At 41.0% G+C, this 24,676-nt stretch overlaps 1 protein-coding gene across 9 annotated transcripts in view; it reads right to left on the bottom strand.

Annotated features, from left to right (window-relative positions):
• EIF2AK4 (eukaryotic translation initiation factor 2 alpha kinase 4) overlaps window positions 1-24,676 on the bottom strand; it is an 88,354-nt gene that overhangs the window by 34,113 nt on the left and 29,565 nt on the right. For all 9 annotated transcript variants that reach the window (XR_005061440.2, XR_005061439.2, XR_005061443.2 and 6 more), the window contains 12 exons: window positions 23,859-24,016; window positions 21,828-22,363; window positions 16,075-16,181; window positions 15,326-15,483; window positions 12,210-12,646; window positions 11,617-11,686; window positions 9,586-9,669; window positions 7,766-7,888; window positions 5,830-5,934; window positions 3,923-3,980; window positions 3,106-3,185; window positions 413-514 (listed from right to left, as the gene is read on the bottom strand). Coding sequence is in view for 3 of the 9 variants with exons in the window: in XM_037018775.2 (XP_036874670.2) it covers window positions 413-514; window positions 3,106-3,185; window positions 3,923-3,980; window positions 5,830-5,934; window positions 7,766-7,888; window positions 9,586-9,669; window positions 11,617-11,686; window positions 12,210-12,646; window positions 15,326-15,483; window positions 16,075-16,181; window positions 21,828-22,363; window positions 23,859-24,016 (2,018 nt within the window). In the remaining 6 variants the exon portion in view is untranslated. The remainder of the gene's footprint in view (window positions 1-412; window positions 515-3,105; window positions 3,186-3,922; window positions 3,981-5,829; window positions 5,935-7,765; window positions 7,889-9,585; window positions 9,670-11,616; window positions 11,687-12,209; window positions 12,647-15,325; window positions 15,484-16,074; window positions 16,182-21,827; window positions 22,364-23,858; window positions 24,017-24,676) is intronic.

Genomic DNA, 24,676 nt, shown 5'->3' with positions numbered 1-24,676 from the left:
GGTCCACTCAGCTGGGGTCTTTTGATTTCTAGAACTGAATATGCATCATCTTTATGACCCATTCCCACTGCTGTAACTGTACTGATCTCACACAGAATTTTTGGATTCTTCTTTTCTTTTAAAATCAAGAGTAGACCTCTCAGGATAAATCAGAGTAATTTTTAAAAAGTAACCACAACCTAGCAATTTCTCCAAGTACGACTGTCAAAAATAAACAAAGCTGAGGAAACTTTTTTATCAATGGAGATGTGTAAGCAGAGGTAGATTTCAATTTACTAGAAATACAGAAAACTACAGTAGGATCACCTTTTTAATATAATAAAGAACAGGAAAACACCCTGCATTGAATTCTGATGTCCGCAATAAGATTCAGGTTACTAGAAATGGATGCACTAGAACAGCGGATACATACATCTCTGAGTTGGTTGAGAACAAAGATCCTTTCTGAGGCTGTGACCATGGGGTGATAGGACATCTCAAAGAAGATAATTCCCAGGCTGAAGAGATCCACTTTCTGAGGAGGTAAAAGAACCATATTTAGAGAGCCTTGATATGAAAATGTAATTTACCAGGGAATATAGGATGAGCACTGATTAGCTGGAATAAAGTTCACATAAGTGAAGAACAAGCCATGCTAGAAAAAGTTTGATTACGTCTAAGAAATTACAGGTATAAAGTACAGATGAGATAGAATATTTGGCATGACTTCTCAACATTTTCCTTGAACACTAATGGTGACCGGTTGGGCTACATACACAGACACAGACAGCCACTGGCCAAACACTGAGAGCTGCCACTGAGGAGCAAGGACAACCGAGATCTGCCAAAAGAACTGGCTTTGCATCTTTACTCATCACCATATGAGTGAAACCCAGACCAAAGCATGCAGCTGATAGCAGAGGTCAGCATCTGGTTGCAAAGCCCTACCAGTGAGGAAGAATGGCAACAGGAGAAAGAGCATGTGACTAGTCCTAACAAAACAGGGAAGCGAAATGAAAGAAAAAGGGCAAGTTGGTGCAGCGTCTCAGGTGGGGAGCCGCTCGGGGCAACAGCACACAGGTACAGGAGCCACTTTCAAGAGCAACTCTTCAATGAATTTGGACTCGAGCATCCATAGGAGAGCCTCTCTAATTATTACCAGTCATCTCCAAAGTCTTGAAAACATTCATGTGCCATTTCCTACATGTGGTGGCTGTAGAAAGTGTGGAACATACAGAAAAGCACCAAAAATAAAGACAGCAATTACCCATAATCCCACTGCTCACTGATATTTACTACTGATGGCAAAGATATGCCCGTTTTGTGTTTTCCAATGCATACACACATGTACACATTGTAAAATGAGAACCATACCATGGTTTGTAACTTATTCCCTTAACATAGTGAGAATATTTTTCAGTGTATCATTTTTCAAAAACAGGCTTCTAAAACATGATTTTAACAGTATTCAATTACATGGAAGTCCCATAATTTCTTTAACCAGTTCCCTATTTTTAAACACTTATTTTTCATTGTTATAAATAATACTGTGATGAACCCCTCTTATGCCAATCTTTTTGGATGTTCCTGTTGATTCCTTTGGACACATTCCAAAAGGTGGAACTGCTAGGTCAAAGGGTAGAGCCCTTTTAAGGATTTAGTACACTCTTGAGAACTGAACTCAGAAAGCTGACACAACAGGTGCCCCCACACCTGCACCGTGTGCTTGTCCATCTCCTTACACCCTCACCCTTGCTGGTTAGTGAGCCGGAGGTCTGGGCCACCCCTATGTCACTGCCCAGTGCTCCCGGCTGCAGCCAAGACCCAGGCTTGAGTTTCCACTGCAAGCCTGAAAATATGCTCTGATGTGAACTGCCCACCTAATAAATTTTTTAAATATAGTATTATATTCTTGCCCTAAGTGATCTCATCTAGTCTCATGGCTTTGAATCCTGAGTGCTGGTAACTCTGATGTATACCCCTGATTCTGACCTTTCTTCTGAACTCAGGTCTTGGTCTCTACAACGAATCTCCAGCTGGATTTCTCATCAGGATTTCAACCTTAACGTGCCCCCACAGGAATTCTCCGGCCACCTCCTCTCCTTCTCCCTGTGTCCTAACTTGGGTTTCCTCTCCTGCCCCAGCTGCTGCAGGCAGAGACCTGAGCACTGTCCTATTTTCCTTCCTTTTCCTCACCCAACAGCTGTTCCATTAGGAAAACCTGTCAACTCCCCTCCACAATGAATCCTCGGAGCACACTTCTCCCCATCTCTACTGCCACCTCTGGTTCCAGCTATCAGCTGCTCCACCTGGACTTCTGCAAAGCTTCCAGCAGCAGCTGGAGTGGATTCTCTCACTCAACAGCCTTTGGAGGCTCCCTGTGCACACTCCTTTTCATGGCTAAGCCAGCCCTGCTTCCGTTGCCCCTACCTTCCCTTCCAGCTTCACCTTATGCATCTCCCTGCACTGCTCACGACACTGACCTTCTTTCTGACTGTCTTAAAATGTGCCAAGTTAGCTGTCAGACTCCTCTCTCTATGCATGCTATTTCTTCTGCTCCCCTCTTCTCTTCTAGGCATGCTCCAGCCCCCAGCTTTGTGTGGTTTGTCCCTTTTTCTCCTTTATCCTGAAAGCCACTGTGTTGGGGGAGCGGAGCCTTTTCTGGTCAGTCTATATAAAGATAATGGCCCCTCCAACTGTTCTCTGGTCACTGGACTCCATTCCTTTTCTTCTTAGCTCTTAACACAATTTGTGATTACTTCTTTTATTTTTTACTTATTTGCCTTAAAGGATAAGCTCCCTGAAGGCTTGCATAAGATACGTCTTATTAGTTGACTGACTTGTTCCCTGTATTCTGGGACCTGGCCCAGGACCAGGTTAGTGCCAATCTGTGGATGGGTGGAAGGACTGCAAGCTCCTTGGCACCTCCAGTGCCAGCCTCACGCACTGTCCTTGGGCATCACGTGTCCTATACGGAGCAGTCATTTAATATACATACAAGTATATATTGAGTGAATGAATGTTCCTATTTCAGCTGGTAACTAAATCCCACATGCCGTGAACTTGATGTTCATACTGTTATCTCACTCTTGAGAGCTTTCCCTCCCCAGAAAGCTTCCCCTTTACCTGGTTATAGGCAGATTTGGTGCTTCCTTGGACCTCTGGGCTTACATATAAAGCAGTGCCAACCATCCCAGTCAAATGACCTGTGTGGGAGAAGGCGGAGGGAAGCCTTTTCAATAACAGAACTTAGAAATAAGGCAAATTTTTATCAAAAGAAAAAAGGTTTCTTAAGAGTAAGGCATGATCTGTTCATTGTTCCCACTCTTCACAGGAAGCAGCAGTGTGCATTTCACCAAGGGATTAACTGTAAGTCACATGTGGCCACACACACTGTTCCGCACAAGGTGGTCTTTGTTGTTGCAGAGGGGCAGTGCCAGGCTGCAAGGTCCCAGATGGCCTCAGGCAGGAGGTGACCTGGGGTCAGGGGTCAGGGAAGCCTAGCCATCTGCCCAAGGGAACCAATAGTGAAAAGGGAAAAAAATTAAAGCATGTTCATAATTTCATTAATTTAGTGATTATAATTTGCTTTAGCATAAAGTTTTTACAAATGAAAAACTGATTTCAGATTAAGGAATTTTATACTATATTGCATACAAAATTTTCTTAAGAGGATAGATCTTTTGTTAAGTATGCTTATCAAAAAATTAGTAATAATAACCATAATTAGGAGGGCAGTACGAAACTTGCGGAGGTGATGGGTATGGTTATGGCATAGATTACCGTGATGGTTTCGCAGGTGTACATCAATTTCCTCCGCACTCAAGTTGCATACACTATCTATGAACAGCTTTTGTATGTTAAAAAAAAAAAGAGAAAAAAAAAGAAATTTTGTGGTCTGGTTTTTAATGTACTAATTAAATAGTCAGTCTTCTGGATTTACCTGAAGGGTCTGATTTAATCAAGTGTTCTCCTGCCGCATCGTCCTGTTTGCCATCAGCCTGAAAATACAGTAAACCAAACATTAGAATGTTATATTATTCCACAGGAATGGCTTACCCTACCCATTTCTAAATGAAGACTGACTGAAAGAAAACACATACAAACTAGAATAACTGTAGTAATGCTTTGAGCTTTAAATATTTTTTGTTTAGTTGGCCTACCAATGCAGGGCTTACCAGAAATCCAGTGAGATCAAGAAGAGCAATTCACTACAGAAGTCTCTCTTCATGGCAGAAAACCCCAAAAGCTTACAGAAACCTATTTATTTTCATATCACTAATGGCAAAACAATCTATTTCATAGGAAGAGTAAGAGTATATTCACAACAGACTTTCTAACTTTCCCACTGCCTTTACTGGGCGAATTTTTACTCTTCTTTTCTAGAGGCTGGTCACCAAATATATTCCACAGTCACTGCTAACACCCCTTAGGTAGCCTCACCTTTCTCCACTACGCTGGTGATAGCGCCATCTCACATGCTACCCTAAGTCACTAGGTTTCCGACTATACTCCACAGGTTCCTGCTATGAGCATCGCCGTCAGTCACAGCAGCTCTGACATTCTCAGTACCAGGCCCCATTCCAGGTGCTTTACCTGTACTCTGATTTTATCCTGCTGGCAACTCTCTGCAGTGGACACTCGCAATGGCCCATTTTCTGGATGAGGTATGGAGAGGTTACACAACTTGCTCAAGTTCACACCCAGCACGGCGGAGACGGGGTTCTAGCCCAGGTCAGCGGGCCTCCAGAGCCTGTGCTCTTATCTCCTCACTCTACTACAGCCGCCAGACATCAACTTACATTCTTCAGTTTGGGTTCAAGTCCCTATCATCTGGCCCTTCCTTCATCTTGGCACTCTTCAAAATGCCCCGCTGCTCTGACCAGCACCACGTCCTTAAGGTCCCCCTTCTACTTTCTCCCTCTCAACTCCTTTTAATCTCACATACGAATTTAGCCCCTAAAATTGTTCTCACCATTAATCTAAATTATATTTTCTTTCTCTGACCACCCTTAGCATTAACTGCATTTGCTACAGATTTTGGTGCCTAATACCCAGCTTATGAATAAATACTACAAGTAAACTCTCCCTCTAGCACTCAAAGCCTGCCACCTGTAAGACTCCCCACCCACCCAGCATTCTCTCTCTCTGCTCCTCTACAGCTCATGCTTCCAACCAACCAGACTGAATGCTGACCTTCAATCATGTCTGCTCACTGCAGGGCCTTTGCTCATGCTGTTCTTTCCCTCTGGGACCCCCTAGCCTGCCCAGAGTCTCAGCCTGCTGGATTCCCACCCATCCTGTAAGGCCCATCTAAAATGGTGTGTTCTTCCAATAACCTTTCTTGATCCTCATAACCATATGTAAATTTTCTAGTCTTTCACTCTGTATCACTATTTCTTTCACTTCACAGTATTCCAGCTCTGTATGTTAAACAACTCCTCTACAGGGTTGTGAAGATACCTTCTGAATTAGATGCTATCTAGGACTGGTTCTCTTGCTGGCATGTTTTTGAGCCTTATCTCTTTAAACTAACTGAAAGCCCTGCAGATGTAAAGCATCTAGCCCACTGTCTGGCACAGTACAAAATACCAAGTCATTTCATAAAGTATTATATGCCTTTAACCTACATACCATAACCAATAATTTTATTTCTTTCAAGTGAAAAGCACTGAAATGTCTTCACAATTTCAAAACCTAACAGATGATTTGCAGCTCGCCCCTTCAGACTTGTGTAATTTCCTGGGGATTTCATAGCAGAGTTCAATGAACTCATTATCATGAAAGTGTTAGAAAACAGGACAATCAGGCATATGGGTCCACTTTCAGGCAGAGTCTAAAAATACTCACAGCAAAGGCTAGATGATCCGTTGCCAAACCAAAATCACCTATTTTCACATGGTCATCAGAATCCAAAAAGATGTTGACAGGCTTCAAATCCCGGTGAATCATTCCCTGATGGAAGAGAACAAAGAAACCAACACTTGTTTCCCAACCACAGCTTATAGTTCTAATGTGTTCCCTAATCTGAAAGGCCAACCTAATGATGAAAATCAGATAAAGCAGTCCTCCAGACCACACTGGTCTAGGCTGTCTCCTGTTCTGCCAGTGACCTTGCCACCATCCCCCAGTCTACTTGCTGGCAGTCCCGATCAGCTCCCCGTGGCACTGAAGGCCCACCTCAACCTGGTTCACAATTATCTTTTTTCCTGCTGTAATCACAAACCCCTGCTCTGCTCCAGGAGACACAAGCCACTTTCACACCTTCTTCTATTCCTTTCTTCACACCATCTTTCCAGCCTAGGAAATTCTTGTGTTTCTGTACTCATTTGAATTGTACCAACATTTACAAGTGCCAATTCATTCATGAACACTTCCCTAGTTATTCTAATTCAACTTTGCAACCATGGCACAAACTAAGTGCTCGATGGTCATTTGTTAGTGAACCCTGCTTTCTCCCCTTCCTAATGGCATCCTCACAATGCTTATTGTTTCAGGTTCTATAATGTGGGAAATAACTAAATGTAATAACAACACATTACTGTCTGATCTCTTTTACTATTACACGAAGGCAAATTTTGATCCCCTCAAAAAACAGGGAGTCCCTCTCACGTATGGGGTTTGTCACATACTTGTGCCTCTCTGTATTTCCAAGTGTGGCACAGTGTTAAGATATCCAGCAAATGATTAACAGATACTGAACAAATTACATCGATAAAGAGAACACGGGGCATGATTCTAGGACCCCAGGATGATATCATAGTAATGGAGTTCTAATGGCCCTCATTATAACTCACTTTTATTTTCAACTTTACAAATTCTGCTTTCTCCAAATCATTTATAAACTAGAATGTGTGTAAATCAGAGTCCTGACTTTTCAGTATAAATATGGTAAACATTTTAAGGTTCAAGAAAATTGAGGCAAAGGAAAAAAGCATATTTACACTGATCAATGCATTAGATGATCCCCGTTTTACAAGGTAAGCAGTGTTCAATCTTGAAGGTAGGTCCATTAGTATTTACATTGTAATGGCAATTTCTAGCTTTAAAATGACATTGCATACTTGTGGCAAGCTCCTTAGTCTCATCCCTACCCTTCTTAGAGGACTTTCTGGTTTCTCCATGTTCCTAGGAAGGGCAGCACCAAGTTAGTTAGAACCAAGGAACTTGGCATGTATTAATTACCCTCATTTTATTCTAAACTACTCAAAGAATCATCCTCACATTCCATGCACATTTGACCTGGAGGCTGGCAAACTTTTTCTGTAAAGGGCCAGGTAGTAAATATTTTAGGCTTTACAGGCCACACAGTCTGTTACAATTACTCAGCTCTGCAGCTGTAGCACAAAAACAGTCACAGGCAAGACAGAATCAAAGGATGGCTCTGTTCCAGTAAAACCTTTTTTATGGACACTGAAATTTGACTTGCACAGAATTTGCACATGTCATGAAACATTCTTCTTCTGACTTTTTTTACAACCACTTAAAAATGCACAGGGCATTCTCAGCTTACAGGCTGTCCAAAAGCAGGTTGGATTTGACCCCAAGAGCAGGTAGGGGGTTTGCTGACCCCTGTCCTAACCTTCAGTGTTTTCTTCAATACTTGATATTATTTTCTTGTCTTCTGACACACTGTTCTATTTTCTATAAAAATAGATTATTTCAATATTCCCATAGATTAAATTTATCCTCTATTTCTCTTTCTCTCCAGTCTCACATTTGATTTTTTTATTGTCATGATTTTATATAAAGCTAAGTTTTCAGATATGAAATGTTGCAAGTTTACTTTCTCATGGATATAAGCTAATCCATCCAGAATCTCTCGAAAAAGCCTCCAGAGTCTGATGGTGTCCTGATACAGCCCCTGGTCAATGGTGTCACGCAAAGTGCTCTTTTCACAGTACTCCATCTACAGACAAGAACAAACCGGGCAGGATTTGATTATACAGAGTTGCAATCAAGGAGGACAACTGTAACTCATGTCATCGTCTTTTTTGAAACATGTATCATGGATTTTAAATAGTACAGGAAAGGCTTGATTTTTAAAAGAAATCAACAGTACTAAAGAAAATTTTAGGGAAATATGCATAATCTTAGTACCCCAACATAACCACTTTTATTTTTCATATTATTATTTAAAAATAAAACTTGTGTAAAATCCTTATCACAAATAATATGAAAAACTGAGAATTAAGTAAAATTTTATTTGTTTAACAAGATTGCTTCCAAACTCAAATTTTCAAGAAGGGCTAACTATTAGTCTTTCTTACTTGTACATTAAATTAGTGACAATGACCTTCAAGTTTAGAACAAGATACTATAAATATCAAAACATTCATGGGATTTATCTCATCCTTTCCAATGTATTAATGAATCATGAAAGAAATGCAGTTATCATTTAAATCTTACATCAACATGTAGCATTGCATTTGGTTTATCAAATTGGCCTGTATGTTTCAAACTGGTGCCCGAGATTTCTCATGAAGGGTTTATTATTTTTAAGAGGAGCATGTCATTTTAAATGACAAGCATATCTTCTCATGCTCAGAATCATCTACAAATTCTGCCTCATTCTCCAGGCTTCACAAGGGCGTCTGACTCCCACACAATCTACTGCCCAATGGATGCGCCTTCCGTATGCACTCTGTCCCACTGTGCTCGTTTACAGATGAATGGCGTGCAGATACTCAACAGCAGTCTTGGAGAAAAATTCTTTATTGTGAGTGGTACCTAGAGATGTCTATAAGGGAATACTAAGTCCAGCTCCGACCCCAGGAAGGTACCACTTCATTAGTCTCTTGTCTAGGGTTCACTGTTACCTACAGTATTGTAGCTCACATTCAAAGACTTGCTTATTGTAGATATGACTGAAAATGCCAACAATGGCCGACGGCCCTGTTCACATGGGACAGAGGCAAGTTTTCCTCTTTGGTCTGTGGCTACCCCTCTGTTGGCAGAGCTCACTACTGCCCCTCAGGATGCTGCTTCCAGGCGTGTGAGCAGGCCAAAGCTTCCCTTTAGCAATGCTTCATCGCAACTGGTTTGCCTGTGGCTGCTGTCCCGGAGATTCTGGAACAAGCCACTCGGCCTAAAGCCATGTTGGTGCTTCTTCATATACAAGGAGGTGTTTGCCTCATACTTGACTGGTCCAGATTCAACTTGTTAGACAAAGTGGAGTTTCTGTACATGTACAGAAACTAGTCTAGCATTAATGGAACTCACATATGTTCTAATTATCACACATATTATTTACTCACAAGTCACTGAGATGCCTACTGTTATTTAATTTATGGATGGGGAACCTGAGGCAGAATGCTGAAGAACTTTGTCTAAGCTCACACAGCTGTGACTGGTAGATCCAGGATATGAACAGCCTGAGACCAGAGCCCACAGCCAACACCCCATGTGGCTTCCTGCCGTGGCACAGCAAACCGTGAGTCCTAGGCTGGAAGAAAGGGCCTCCGTGCTGTGATCCTCTCAGGCCAATTAGTCTTTTGCAGAGCCGTTGAGCCCTCTTCTGCTCATTGTCTTGCTCTAGTCTTCTGAGAGACCCACCAGAAACTACTGGGAGCTGCTGTGTCTCCAGGCTGCATGCCAGGGCCTCACCTGGATATACAGGTAGTGCACAGCTTCAGTGCTTGCTGATGGCTCACTGTCATGGCAGTTGTTCTTTCCATTGCAGTCGTCATCCTAACCCAAAAGGAACACAAGAGAACTCAAAACTGGGAGCTGAAGTGAACCACACACATGGCCACCTCATTGCCTCAGAGGGGAGGTCAGTGAGCAGAACACAACCATTGTCCTTTAAATGCATATAGCGTTTAAAAGGAAATTTTGCTATTAGCAGAACATACCGTATAGTTTACAGTCTGTCACTATACCAAATAATGATGGGGAAAATAGGAAGCAGGTAGGTATTAAAATTGTGTAATCTATAGAAAGACTACAAGTCAACTTTCTTACTATTGCTATTTTTCTACAGATAAGAAGAGCAGCATGTACACAGGCTAATATTTTAATATTTACTACAAATGCCTTCCTCTGAGGCTTACTTTGGAAACAGAAGAAAAAAAAATCTGTCTTTAGCTAAAAACAATTTAAATGTGATTCTACTACCGAAGGGCACACTGCCTTCTGGGCTACACCACTGGAGAACAAGCACCCAGCAGCCACTTAGAGCAACTGATCTTCTCAGCTACTTACCCACATGGCTGGCAGGTTTGTCCCCTACAGCTGATTTACTTTCTAACTCATGCTCCCTTTAAAAAACAAGAACAGTTTTTTCTTCTAATAAATGTATTTAAACACTTCCCCCTCCCCAAGTATGGAAAAACCATTAGGTAGTATTTGATTATTCTGGTTTATAGTTTTTTTGTGGAAACATTTGAACATTTTTGCTTCATCAAAGAAAAAAAAAACCTCTACTTGGGAAATTATCAGGTTCTATTCTTGAATCATTTACATACTTTAGGGATCATCTCTAGATTATCAGTCTCTTGGGAGGCCAACCATCAAATAGGATGCCTGTGGGATGTTGCTCTTAACTGAGCAAAACCAGGATTATAAATTTGGTGCCCCCATAATAATTATATCCACTAACAAATGCTAAAACTAAAGCAGTAGATTAGATCACACATGCTGTTATTCCTGGCTAAATTTATAACTTAAAAATTTAAACTGAGAGAAATTTAAGGTGATTTTAATAGAAAAGGAAAGTACTTATAAAAAATGCTGGCTAATTCAAGCCCCCTTAAACTCAACTGCTTATCTGAGTCTACACATAGGCTTTTCTTTACCTAATATGAGTGCACCTTTATAACTGTTTGAAATTATGTTTTTTTTCCTGCTAACAAAGTGTTTGTATTCATCCCCTTTGCAGAAGGTTTCTCTGCAGCAGCAACTGACAGCCTGAATTCCATGCACCAGCCCTGAAGGGCTCTGTGGGCCTGGGCTGGAGAAGGTGCAGAGCTGAGTGAGGTCCAAGGCCTGGAGCAGTGTTTTTCAAAATTTTCAGGCCATGATCCACACAAAGAAATGTATTTTTTATGTCATACCCAGTATACATTCTCATGAGAGACAAGTTCTACAAATAGAATTTACCTTCCCTAATGTGATATGTTTTGGTATTCTCTATTCTTTACAGTATTAGAAATAAAGCTGGTTGCTACCCTCAAAATTGATTTCATAACCTGTTACAGGATCATGACCCAGTGTCAAAACACTGTTCTAGAGGATGGTTTATGAGAATAAGTAAGCTAGATTAACTGATGTGAGGGAGACCTATAAAACTCCACAATTAGGCTATTTACTCAATTAATTCTCAGTTTTCATCCACAACCACCTAGTTTCCCCAGATCCTCTAGATGATTTTATTAAAACCATAACTACCAGCAGCATGCCAAATTACTCCTCTCTTCTAGAAGCAAGCATGTTTTGTTATGTGGATATATTAAGGCCTATGAGTGAACATGTGAGTAGCATATATTTTAAATACTCATGTTTTAAAATTTACAGTTTCTATGTTTGCATATCATATTAAGGATTTACTATTTGACTAAGATTTATAACACCCGTTAATTTTCTTACATACCTACCCAATGATGAATAAAATGGTATAATTTCTATTTACATATTTACCTGATTCTGACTTTTACTGTTCTCATCCTCATTGTCAAAGATGATATCACTGTCAGAATCTGAAGCAGGTCTTAAAAAGAGAAATAGAGAAATACTAAAGAAACCAAATTCCCTGTTACATAATTCAATAGCTGAGAGTTATGATAAACTGTATCCAACTGGATACAATAAAATAAAGCCATGAAAGTAAACGACCAGGGTGGATTCTGAGAACATAAACTTCAGTTTAGGCTCATAATTCTCGTTTTGGTAACCGAGAACTGCAGTTGGCCCTTTGTCAAGACTCCAAATTAGTTCTTAAACATTCCACAGAGTTGAAAGCCCTTATCTAATAGAATACTCTTAAAAAAATTGTTAGATGTGTTAAGACGAGGTATCAGAAGAAATTTCTATTTTCTCATTTTCCAGGTCTTGGATTTTTGAGATCTCTTGAAGATAGTAGGGAAAAATCCTTTCGGTGGAATCTGGCTACTCTCTAAAACTGGATTTCACATAACAATGCATGTAAACAGAAGCGGTTTCTAAACGAGCCTCCCCTCCCCTCCCTGGCTGAGCTCGGCGGGGTTAGCCAGACGCGCGCCCTGGGCCCCTACAAGAAGGACTGTGAGAAGACGCCGCCGGGCTCGTCCTCGTCGTCGTCGTCGTCGTCGTCGCTGCTGGAGCCCCGGCCCGCGCCAGGGAAGCGGCCGCTGGCCGAGCGCTCGCCGGACGTGCTCCACTCCACCGAGCTGCTGAGGATGGGCGGGGGCGCGGCGGCCTCCACGCTGTCGGGGCCGTCGGGGTTGCCCGCCGGCGCACCGGCCAAGGCGCGCCCGTCCCGGGCCTGGGGCCCCGCGTCCCGGGGCGGCGTCCCCGGGCCTGCCGGCCGCTCATGCCTCTCGATCCAGGCGTTGTAGTAGCGCACGATGTTCTCGTGGTGCAGGCGCGACAGCAGTGTCACCTCGCCCTTGATCCTGCGGAAGTGCCTGCTGGCCGGGTTGATGGGGATGCGCTTCACCGCGTAGCAGCCACCGTCCAGCTTGTTCTGCACCTGCGGCGGGCAAGGGGGCGGACCCGGGCCCGTCAGCCACTCGGAACCGCGCAGACCCACGTTTGCACCGCGTCTCCCCACCTCTTCCAAAGAGACCCCCTAGTTTGGAGTGAGAATCAACAGCTGCAGTGGAGAACCACATGTGCCTGAAACTCTTAGGCTGAAGGTGTTGACTGTCAGTAACAGAAAACCTCTCACCCCAAACTAGACCTATTCACCTTAATAACAGACCCTGGGGAAAACAACCTCCATTTTAATCATTATTTTAATTGGCAGTTACATCCCTGCCTTTCCCAATATCACATCTGATATCTAAGTAAACTTTGTTTTTTTAACCTTGTTTTAAAAATAATTATTTTCTAAAGTTAATGTAAAGTCACAGATGATTTTAGGTTCTCTCCTTGTTTTAACAACACTTTAAAATCACTAAACACAAGCTAAACTCTAAAATTTTTAACAGACCTGAGTGCAAATTCTAATTCTTGACTTAAAAAGTTGAACTTGGGCAAATGACTTAATTTTCTTGAAATTCATTTTTTTATCTATAAAATGTCATTTATGCTATTTCCTTTACCTCAAAGGTGAGACTGTAGGATGAAATTAGGTGAGAATAGCACCTGTATCAAGGCCTCACTGAGAAAGGTGCTAAGTAAAAGCAATTGGTACTGCCATTGATTTTATTGCTAAGACAGAAGACTGACAATTGATAGTAACGTACTGAGACTACACCAATGCAATTAAGAACACACACACAAAAAAAACACGTGAAAAGGATTCGAAGGCAAGTCTCCATATTCTATATTGAACCATCCTTCAACATAGGCAGATTCACTACGCAGCAAATGGAAGTAACTTTTATAGAATTTTGTTCCCTGGAACATTCTTGTCCCAATCCTGCAGGTTAACTGAAGTGATGAAGAGCAACAACTTAGCCATGGGCAGAGGACGGAATAGTTGATTACAAGAGACAAAACAGAGCATCATTCACTTGTTTTGGCTCATAACTTTTAACTATACTAAGTAACTATTTCTGGGAATGACAAAGGAGCACCCAGACAAGAAACATGCTTTTGAGTAAAGCAGGTGCTGGTGTGAATGCTGGTTTCATCTCAGGGGAGATAGTAACCTCAAGCATATTACCTAACATCTCTGAGCCTGAGTTCGTGCTCAGAGGGGATAATACCTATTTCACAAGAATGTCACAAGATTGAAAGACAAGGTTTGTGAGCCACCTGGCACACAACCTGAAATGTGGAATATGCTCCAAAAGATGACAGTCCTGTGTTCTTTTACTGCCACAGTAATAGAGTAAAAGATAGTGGGAAGGCTTCGCGTTGTCTTTCAATCTTATGTCTCAGTTATATGTCATGCACAGTGTGAATCACTGACTGGGGTGTGAAGCTTGCTAGGAAACTCTTAGGAATTCATTAAACAGGAAAGGCACGTAAACAGTAATGGGTCCAACTGCTAGTGAAATGCCAGATCACTGAGCAGAATGCCTTGCCCCAAAACCTGGAAATAGAGATGGGGTGTGAGGGCTCTGAGGTTCTCATAGGGAGAAACTATAGGAAAAGCTTGGGGGCTTAAATTACTAAAGTTTTTTTTATAAGCTTATATGAGCTTACTGATCATTTTTAAGTACCGGTAAGGGAAGCTTGATCAAGTTTTGCATTAAAGAATCTAAAACAGAAAGAAGTTAAAGGACTTGATCAAAATACAGTGTGAGTTAAAGCGATAATGTATACTGCAATCACCCACTCATCTTAAAGATAACCTATCACCTGACATAGGATACCTGTCTGCCCATAGTTCATTCGTTTGATTACATAAGGTTTCTACTTTCAAGAAGAAAGTTGAAAATTTCCCATGACACTATAACTTCCTTTGGGAAACTTGCTTATGTGTGTCCTTCCGTCTCTGACTACTGCAGAAAAACAAATTCAATTCTTTTTCTTGTGTAAAAGGCCTTCCACAGTAATACTAGTAATGCTTCCTAATAATATTCAGAATCCTAAGTAAACATGTGCTATTGATGGTGGGCCATTTTCTTACATGGAAGACAACATATATCACATATGGATTTAATAATACCATATTAATCTGGGTCTCCTAAAGTCAAACAAAATGCTTAGAATGATATAAAACAGCTGAAATCTTCCTCAAGGGGCAGAAAATAAGTCACCCAAATAGGCTAGAATGAAGAAGGGATGACCTAACAGCAGCACACCGGAACAGCGTATTTCTAACTTTCCATCTCACGAAGAGCTAGAAAATAAAAGGCTTCAAGACTATCTGGGGCCATTTCCTAGTCTGAATGACATTTCAGCTCTAAACTTGCAGACCTTTTATCTATAGCAACACTAAAAGCAAATGGGAGGAAAAGAGAACAATTTCCTTTCGGAACCAAAGCACACAGAACTGTTTCTCGTGCACAGGTCTTGACTCCACAAGTGCTATGATAATTGTGGGGTTTTCATGTTAATGCACTGCACCTTTCTTAAGGTGCCCAGTGTAACTTTAAAGAAAGCCTTTAACTCTACGAAGGTGGCAATGATCATAGTTTCAAATGTTCACATTCACTTCCCTTCCTGCTCTCAAAACAGAAGTCCCTAAGAATACAGAATGGAAAAGAGAAGGAGCTCTTCTGAAAGGGACTGGTGACAAGTTCACCACACACACCTTGATGACAGCCCCAAAAGCTCCTTTGCCGAGCAGCTGTAATTCTTCAAACTCAATGAAGTACCGGGAAAACTGTCTCTGTGTCTCACTGAAGAATGCCGCGCTGGGGAGCTGGCTGCTAGGGATAACAGTCTCAACACAATCTTGTCCTCCAGAATCTGAGATAAAACAAGAGAGGCAAATGAGGTGTTAGAAATGCAGGAAGAGCTACAGTATTCAACAGTGACGCAAGCACTGAAGGGGGCCCCAGTCACTAGTTTGAAAAAGTACCTCTGACCCAGCAGACTTACTTTTCCTTACCTCGTCCTCCTTAAAGTAGGCAGAAATCTATAATGGCCCCAGTTTACAGGTGGGGTAACTGAGACAGAGGGTAAGGAAATGACTGCACAACAGAGGCAGAACCCACACCTCACCTGCTGATCCATCCTCATCTCCACTGAGCTCCCTTCATTTGCTCCTTGAGTAGCAGCAGAGAAACGAAGTTATATGGCAGTGAAGGGGGTCATGACAAGAAGGGTCTCCAAACATTAAGAGGCTATACCAATGGACACTCCATCAGTAGAGACTGGAGAGACCAGGATGGCAGAACATTTCATGCACACAGCACACATTAAATGAATGTATTTATGCATAGCTCAGTGTAAAATAAAGCAAATAGATGATCCATGCATCCCTTCCAGTCTTAGGTTTATGTATACTTTCACAGTAATTTATGCCAGGCTATCAAAAAAGAATCATAACAGACTCACCTTCAGGACTCTGTTCCAGTAAAGGCATTTTTGGCTGAGGATTTATAAAGCTGTGTTTTAATAGTTGCTGAGGACTCCATCTTTCCTTGTCATCCAAGCAAACACACCTCAGTGGAGGGAAGAAAGAATCTCAGCAACAGAGAAAACAAACACTAAGCTAGTTCATCCAAGGTATTTACTGTGGGTTTATTTTTTAAAGATGAACATTAGAGAATTCATGCTACTACTTATGGGCCAAAAGGTACTCATGAGTGAATTTAAGTTAATAAACATTCCTGCAGGATTTACATGCTGATTACCAGGTATAAGTGGGAAATCAGAAAAAGTACAGTATCAAGAAGTAGAAAGACCCTCATGTAACAATATTTTTAAAGTCTAAGACAGCAAAAGTAGGTTATGAATGTTCACTGTGGCTAATATGTGGGATTCACATATAAATCAAGTATAAAAATCAAATGAATAATCATATCTGACTTGACTGTTTATAGTTCATAATGTGTAATCAAAACCAAAAGTTTCTGTGATATGACTGCCCTTGCACTGTTCACCATGTAAGATCTTGTTCATTATGTAATAACTTGTTCACCATGTAAGAACTTGTTCGTTATGCTTCAGAAGATTGGAGACTGTTGAGAGTTAGGCTTGGGGTTGATTAATGATTGTGTATTGAGTCCTCTATACAGAATTTTTTTTTTTTTTCTCTATACAGAATTTTATTGTTGTTAACAACCATTTGATCAATAAATATGAGAGGTGCCCTCTCAGCACCACTCTTGCGCTGTTAAGCCTCAAGTCCCCTGGCTGGTCCTTTCAGATCTTCCATATCTCATCGTGTCTCCTCCCTTATCTGCGGGTCAGAGGCGGGGAGGGACCAACACTAATTGTTTAATGACTTGCCACACCTAAGCCCTTCTGGGGCCTAGCCATAAAAGAAGCTTTCTAAAGAAAAAGCAAATCAGATGGTGGCCGGTGATAAACTTCAGATGCAGCTTGTTCATTATAGTAGGAAGTAACTTGGTAATGAAGAATTACTTTTTAAGAGTCCCATATTTTATCACATAATTTAAGTCTTATTCCTTGAATCTACTAACTTACTATTTAATGTCCTTAAGGAATGAAAACAAAGCCACACCTTTAACCAGAGGTTCTCATATCGGGATCAGCAGCATCGGTATCACTTGGGAATTTGTTAGACCTACAAATTCTACTCCAGCCCAGTACTGGCAAATCAGCAGTTCTGGGGGTTTAGCCAGTAATCTGTGCTTTAAGTAAACTGTCCGGGTGGTTTCAATCCAACACAGTCCACTTTTCTAAATAATCTAAACTGCTTGGCTTTTGTAACAATGACACAAGGAGCAAGCAGGGCTTGGTAGCACCTGACCCAATTATAAACAATGTATTGAAAAGAATCAACAACCACTGTGAATTCTGGACGTAAAACCCATACCTATAAAGTGGTAACAGCAACTGTTATAAAGAGTAACACTATTTCTGTCACAGCACTACAGAGCAAAGCACTCCTAATTTCATACCTTGAAAAGGTAAAAGATGCAGTAAAAGCATTTGTTTAACATGCTGTTTTTTCCCCTAAATATACATTCTAATTATATCAGTAAAACAAATACCTTCTCCTTGCAAATATTAAAACATTACTGATAATGATAAAGTCTTTAACCAAACCCCTACCTCAATCCAATTCCTCTCCTCCCTCTAATGTGTATCATTCCAGACTTGTATCTAAGCATTTAACATATATACACACACAACCATTGGGGAGAAAATGGAAGTTCCTATGGCCAGGATCCTCACCTGACCCTAAATTACCTGACGTTGTAACTGGCCTGCTGCTAGGCTACTGCTTCCACATCCACAGGCAATGAGCTGTTATTGACTGAGTCACTATATAAAGAGCTCTGCCCAGTACTCTGGGCAGAGGCAGGGACAAGGAGGATTACATGCCTGCAGACTGTTGGATACAGACGTGATTCTAGAGCTTAACCTATCGCCGGGAGAATAAAGGCAGGTAATAAACCCTTTTACCCCAAGAATGTTCTGGTTGTCATTTCTCAGTCTCACTTAATCCATAGTGAATTTACCTGGGGCTGAATCCCTCAGGTGAGACAACCATACAAACAAAAGGTTTCATTTTGTTTGTGGATATTGATTTTTTTTAAAAACATCATCCTGCACATACTATTCTTCAACTTGTTTTCCTTTTCATTTGACCACGTAAAAGGTCCTATACCCAACTCCACTGTGAAGGGGGATGGTTTCCTACACTCAAGCAATTCTCCAATACCAGCTGGGTGCCCTACAATTCAACTCCATTCTGATACTATCTCCCAGGAGACAGCATGAGGTCTCACAGGTTAAGGCCCTCAGCCCATTCAGACTGCCACCCACCCTCATCAGATGCCAATCCCAAGTCCATGCTGTTCCCTGTTGTCTTGCCAATGGGTTTCAGCCCTGGACAAGTTCACTATGGATTCAGTGTGACCAAAGAAATGACAGTAGAATGTTTCTGGGGTAAAAGGGTTATACCCAACTTTATTTCCAGGTGGTAGGTCAGTCACTAAAATCTCATCCACTTAGAGTGAGTCTGCATTCAGCAAGCTGGGCTCTGCCTCTGGGCCTCTCTACCTGCACGGCCATCCTTTGGGCCTCTGTCCTCAGCGTTGCCACCACTCCAGCCTCTACTCTGTTCTCCTGCAGCCTTGTAGCCATGCCACTGTGACACCCAGAGCACTGGGCAGGGCTCTTTATATAGAGTCAATAGCAACGTATTGCCCACACGTATGTAGTGAGCTAGCCAACCAGGGCCAGGTGAGAATCCTGGCCACAGGAACTCTCATTTAATTCACACCTGTGCTTCTGACCAACCAGCTGCATAGATCAGAGGTTCCAAACCCCTGGTTTGATTAAACTCAGAGAAACATTTTATTTACTAATCATGGGTTTGTTATGAAAGGATGTAACTCAGGAAGAGCCAGATGGAAGACTTGCACAGCGCAAGAATGGAGAAAGGCCACAGAGCCTCCTCGCCCTCTCTAGGTGCTACTCTCTCAGCACCTCCATGTGTTCATCAACCCGGAAGCTCTCTGAACCCATTCCTTTTGGGTTTTTATGGAGGCTTCATTACATAGGCACAGTAGATTGAATCATCAGCCACTGGAGGGCAGTCCAACCTCCAGGCCCTCTTCCCTCTGGGGAGGTCCTGAAAGCCACTCCCTCCAGGAAAGTTCCAACCCTGGCAACCAGCCCCCATCTTCACATACTTCTAAAGTCACCTCACTAATATAACAACAGACATCTGGCCGCTCCAATCACTTAGGATATTCCAGTCGTTTTAGGAGATCCAGGCCTGAAACTCTTGTATGATGTGGAGGTTAGCAGTGTTGGCCCCAGCACACCTGAAAATCCAGACGTACTTTTGACTCCCCCAAACTTAACTACTAATAGCCTGTCTACAAGAAGCCTTACCTAACATTTATGTGGTTATGACTACACAACCAACTGACATATTTTACATGCTATATGTATTACATACTGTATTCTTCCAATAAACTAAGCTGAAGAAAATGTTTTTTTCAAATTGTCAAAATCTCCAAAAATTTTTCTAATATATTTATTGAAAATAATTCATGTATAAGTGGACTTGTACAGTTTAAAATCATGTTGTTCAAGGGTCAACTGCATATATTTATTATAAATCACAGTAACATACCATGTGTTTTAGGTATCTCTCTAAGCCAGTACTTAAAAATCTTTTTGAACTTACCAGAATGTATTTACAGTAAATACTCATTCTCCTACTGTTGGGCATCTAGGTTATTTCCAGTTTTTCACTAGTACCAAAAATGATGCAGTGAACATCCCTATACATGCCCTTTGGGGCTTCTGAAGAACATCATCAACTTTAACTCAAATGTGTCAGTCAATGTGATGAGCATTACCATAAACTGAATCAAGAAAATTTTAAAGCACACGCAGAGTGAGTTCTGCCTTTATGAGATTTTATAGCCACCAAGATCTCAGTTAAAAAGAAATTCTCTGTGCCAGTAATTTTGACATCCTAGTGGCCATAAGTAGCAGGGACAAATTCTAGGTCCAGCTTTAAACCACTAAATAAGTACAAGTATAGTTACAAATGAATGTTGCTGAGGTTGTGTTCTTTGTGAAAATGTTTTTTTTTCTTTTGTTCTCTGGGGCTGGACAGCCAAAGTAGTAGAACCATACTGTGCAGCTCCCTCTTACTCACGCAGTCTATCAACCACTCTAGGAAGAGAGGAATACACAAAGCAGTCTGAAGGACATCCCTGCTGACAGCACAACAAATAGTGCTGATCTCAAGTTCAAAACTGACAAGGCACAGAGCTATTCTCTAAGAAAATAGGAAAGTTTTAGTTACCGAGTCTGTCATTTTGCTATTAAATGGGAAATACATGCTCCACTTAAACTTTTCAGTGTTGTTTTTAAAAATACATAACACTATTGCTAACTTCGCTAAATTATCCTTTATCAATAAGAAAGGGTAGAAGGCTAGAGGTGACATTTTGAAGAATAAAAAGAACCTTTCTATCAGTGGTTCTACCACTGTATTTCCCCTGATGTTATTTCAGCCAACCTCCTCATCAGAGTGCGTGTAAATAGTTTTAAAGTCCTACTGCATTTAAGAGAAATCATAAAAGACTTCTTTAGAAATCTTAAGATGTTTACATATTTTAAGGAGAGAACACAGCATAAAGAATCAAAGTTGCCCCCTTCCACAATTTCATGTATATCATGTCTACTTCTGTTTTATGGTGCACAGAATCTTTTTTAAAGTGCAGCTACTTTCACTCTGGTGATGGGTAAGATAATGGGTGACAGGAAATTACAATATGGACCAGGGCAAATGGCAATTGGGATAGCTGAGAATAGGAAAAGAAATGCAGGGAGTGGACGAAGTAGATAAAAACAAATGGTTGGGAAAAAGAAAGCAAGAAACAATGACAGAGTATCAGAAAGGAAAAAAAAACAGTGCAGGTCAACTGTGCAGGAGGCTGGACCAGGAGAGCATCTAGAAAAACCCAGGCTGAAGGGATCTTGCATCCCAGTTAACAGAGAAACTGAGAGAACCTAGGTTTGACTTGGACTGAGAAGGCAGGCAATGCTCAACTAGAAAACACTGAGGTGAAGGACCTGGACAAAGACTTTAGGCCCAAGGAAAACCTCTCAGTGTGGATAAAACTTGGCTCTAGAATTAAACATGCACTGTAATTTACAGGTGCCCCAAATCCTCTCACTACAGCAAGGAAGCCATTTGCATTCTGTCTTGGCTGAATGAAGAACAAGGGGCAGGACTGCACTCCTAAAGCTGTTTTCTAAATAAGACACCTTGTCTTTGACCCCTTAGGAACCAGGAGCAAAGGCAGACAGAGGGCCTTCCACCTGGAATATTGGGTGGGGCCTTTCTCCCCATAGCAATCTCTGTGGACTCCCTACAGTACTGCAGGCAGTGCCCAAACACTGGTTTGCACATCTTTTATTCAGCCCAAGTGAATTTAAGAGAATATGGGAGTTTTGGGAATGAAAAACATAAGCCAGAAAACAGAACAGGTATGGCTTGGAGAGAACTGGGAGAAGAAAGGACTACCTCTAACCCTGTTCCTCAATTTCGAGCTTATACACATCACTTAGATATTTAGCACATTCATGCACACTCAAAAGTACAGGAGTAAAATGCTATTAGAGAGAATCTCAATGATACTCACTTCTTCAGAAAATCTTGAAAGTCAGCTGGTAAGTCACCAGGGATGGTTACAGGGTACTCTCCACATTCCTGTCCTTGGCTGAGGGACAGCAGCAGAAGGCCAAGACGCCAAACATCCCCTTTCTTCCCCGTTTTATAAGGGAGTGCGCTGTCACTAAAACGAACTCGGGTTTGCTCGAACACATCCTCCTTGCAAATGTCTGCTAGGCGCTTAGAAATGCTGTAGTCCGTGATCTTGATGGCACCCTCTGCATCCACCAAGACATTCGAGGCACTCAGTACCTTGTGCACCACAGAATTGCTGTGCAAATAGTCGAGGCCCGCCAAGAGCTGAGCTGCATACCTGCGAAGCTGATGCAGGGGAACGGGGCCTGAGTGGCTCAGGTGTGCGGCGAGGGAGACCCCACTAATGTGCTCCACTAAAATGTCCACCACGATGGAGTCATCTTGTTCTTTGAGATTCATTGCAAAATAGCGTACTACATTTGGATGGCTCAATTTTACCAGTGAACTGAATTCCGTTTCTGCCCCTTGAATCTGGTAAGGGAAAAAAACCAGTAAGATAATATTGAGTTGGTCAGCATTAACTGGTATTAAATACTTCAGAAGTGAAGTATTTAATAGAAAATGTACTTTCACAGTAGAACAGAAGGAATATGGTCAAAACTGAATCCTCCCCTAAACTACATGGTCAACCTAATAGTTCATAAAGATGGGAGCTATTTAGTTGATCTTCAACTTCTTTTTCTCAAAGCCTAGTGTACAAATACTATAAAATTAGTGAACAGCTTTTAAAAGCAATTTCTTTTGAACAAAAACACTAACTTGAAAAGATGTATATATGTACCCCTCTGTTCATTATGGCACTATTTACAACAGCCAAGACAGGGAAGCAAACGAAGCATCCATCAGTAGATGAGTGGATAAAAAAGATGTATGTATATACAATGGAATATTACTCAGACATTAAACAACGAAATCTTGCCATGTGTAACAATATGAATAGACCTAGAGGGTATTATGCTAAGTGAAATAAGTCAGGTAGAGAAAGATAAATACCAGATGGTTTCACCGAGATTCACTACATAGAATCTTTAAAAAAATAAAACAAATGACCAAAAATGCAGACACAGACTCATAATACAGAGAACAAATTGGTGGTTGCTATAGGGAAGGAGGCTGGGGAGATGGGTGAAGTAGGTGAAGGGGCTGAAGAGGTACAAACTTCCAATTACAAAATAAGTCACAAAGATGAAAAGTACAGCATAGGAAATGCAGTCAAAGACATTGTAATAACTGTGTGGTATCAGATGTTAACTACACTTACCAGGATGAGCATTTAATATTATATTGTATATCAACAATAGCTCAATAAAAAGAAATGTAAAAAAAACAATTTTTATAATATGGCCACCAGAAGAAAGAAAACTTAGTTTAAACATAATCTTTCCTGATTTACAGATGTACTATCAAAATTTTAATAAGCACTAGCACAAAACTGAAAACCTGTAAATTATCTACCTGGTCACCAACCAGTGACAACTGTTATGATTTCAGGGTATTTCCTTTGTTTTTCTTTCTATCAAAAATACACATTTCTAAACACAATTTTTTACCCACTGTTTTATAGCCTATTACATTACATTGCAATATGAATATGAAATATTCTCCTTAAACTCACTATTGTATATTAACTTAAAATTCTCCAGTCCTCTAAAATTCAGTTTTGAAGCAGTATTTCAAAGACTACAAAAGGCACCATAATCAAGTACTATTCAGTCCCAGTGAAAGATGGCCATTTATGCCCTAATAAAGGATGAGAAAGGAGGCAAAGAAAGCAGCTGCAGAAGTTCTGACCAGGTCCTGAAAGTTCTGAAAGTGGCAGCAGGGGGCTGACAAAACTCTGGTAAAGATTCTGGTCTCCCCCTATTGCCCCCTCTGGTTAAAGATACTTCATACCATTCCCTCTTTGTTACCAGTCAAATGCAGAGCTGTTCTGCTTTCTGCTCAGTGAGCCATCTTGGACGCCTACCTGCTTTTTGCACTTATCAATCTTCTCTTTTTCTTGACTGGTAAGGAACGGACCCATTTTTTTCTGCCACTGAAGGACCCACTCATACAACAAGACAAAGCTGCCAGTGGCTGTTTCCAAAGCATTGTAAACGAATTTTCCAAGCTGCTCATCACTGCCTGCACATTGAAAGAAAACATAATCAAATCTCATTGGTACATTTTCTATGGTGGTTAAAATAGAGGGGATGTATATTCATTCACTCAACAGCTGATACTATGTGCTAACAATAAGAAATGATTTCATGTAATATATGTTCTTTTGTAACCAATTTTTAATATTCAGTGATACACTTGGTGCCCTGAAATATTAATTTTTATAGAGACAAGAATCAACAATGAGACTGTAGTATCAGACCAGTGTTTTCTTCTACCAGCCAGTATTCACAGTGTTACTTTCATAACTGGTTCTCCTCTGATGGTTATGCGTACTGGCGTGAGAGTGTAAATACCAGCTAATGTGATCAAAGGAATCTGGAAATAGGAACACTCCATCAAGATTACTCCATCAGTGTAGATTTGTGTGCACAGTAAAAGCAATTTTTAGTAATTTGGAAATTTGAATACATCAATGGTTTTCTAAATATAAGACTTGAATATATTGAATAAATACAAACTGGCCAATGGTTTTGAGGGAAGGAAACAGAATGAGAGTTTAAAGCTAAAAGGAGACATGTTTTATGTAGTGACAGGCATATGGTTTCTCCTTGTACCTGGCAGAGCTAAGTTGCTGTAACAGTAAATTTTTATAAAAATCTTTATTTTCACTTAAGACTATAC

The sequence above is a fragment of the Manis javanica genome, chromosome 8 (assembly GCF_040802235.1).
Source record: "Manis javanica isolate MJ-LG chromosome 8, MJ_LKY, whole genome shotgun sequence".
Taxonomy (NCBI): Eukaryota; Metazoa; Chordata; class Mammalia; order Pholidota; family Manidae; genus Manis; species Manis javanica.
This window is presented reverse-complemented; position numbering and strand designations above follow the sequence as displayed.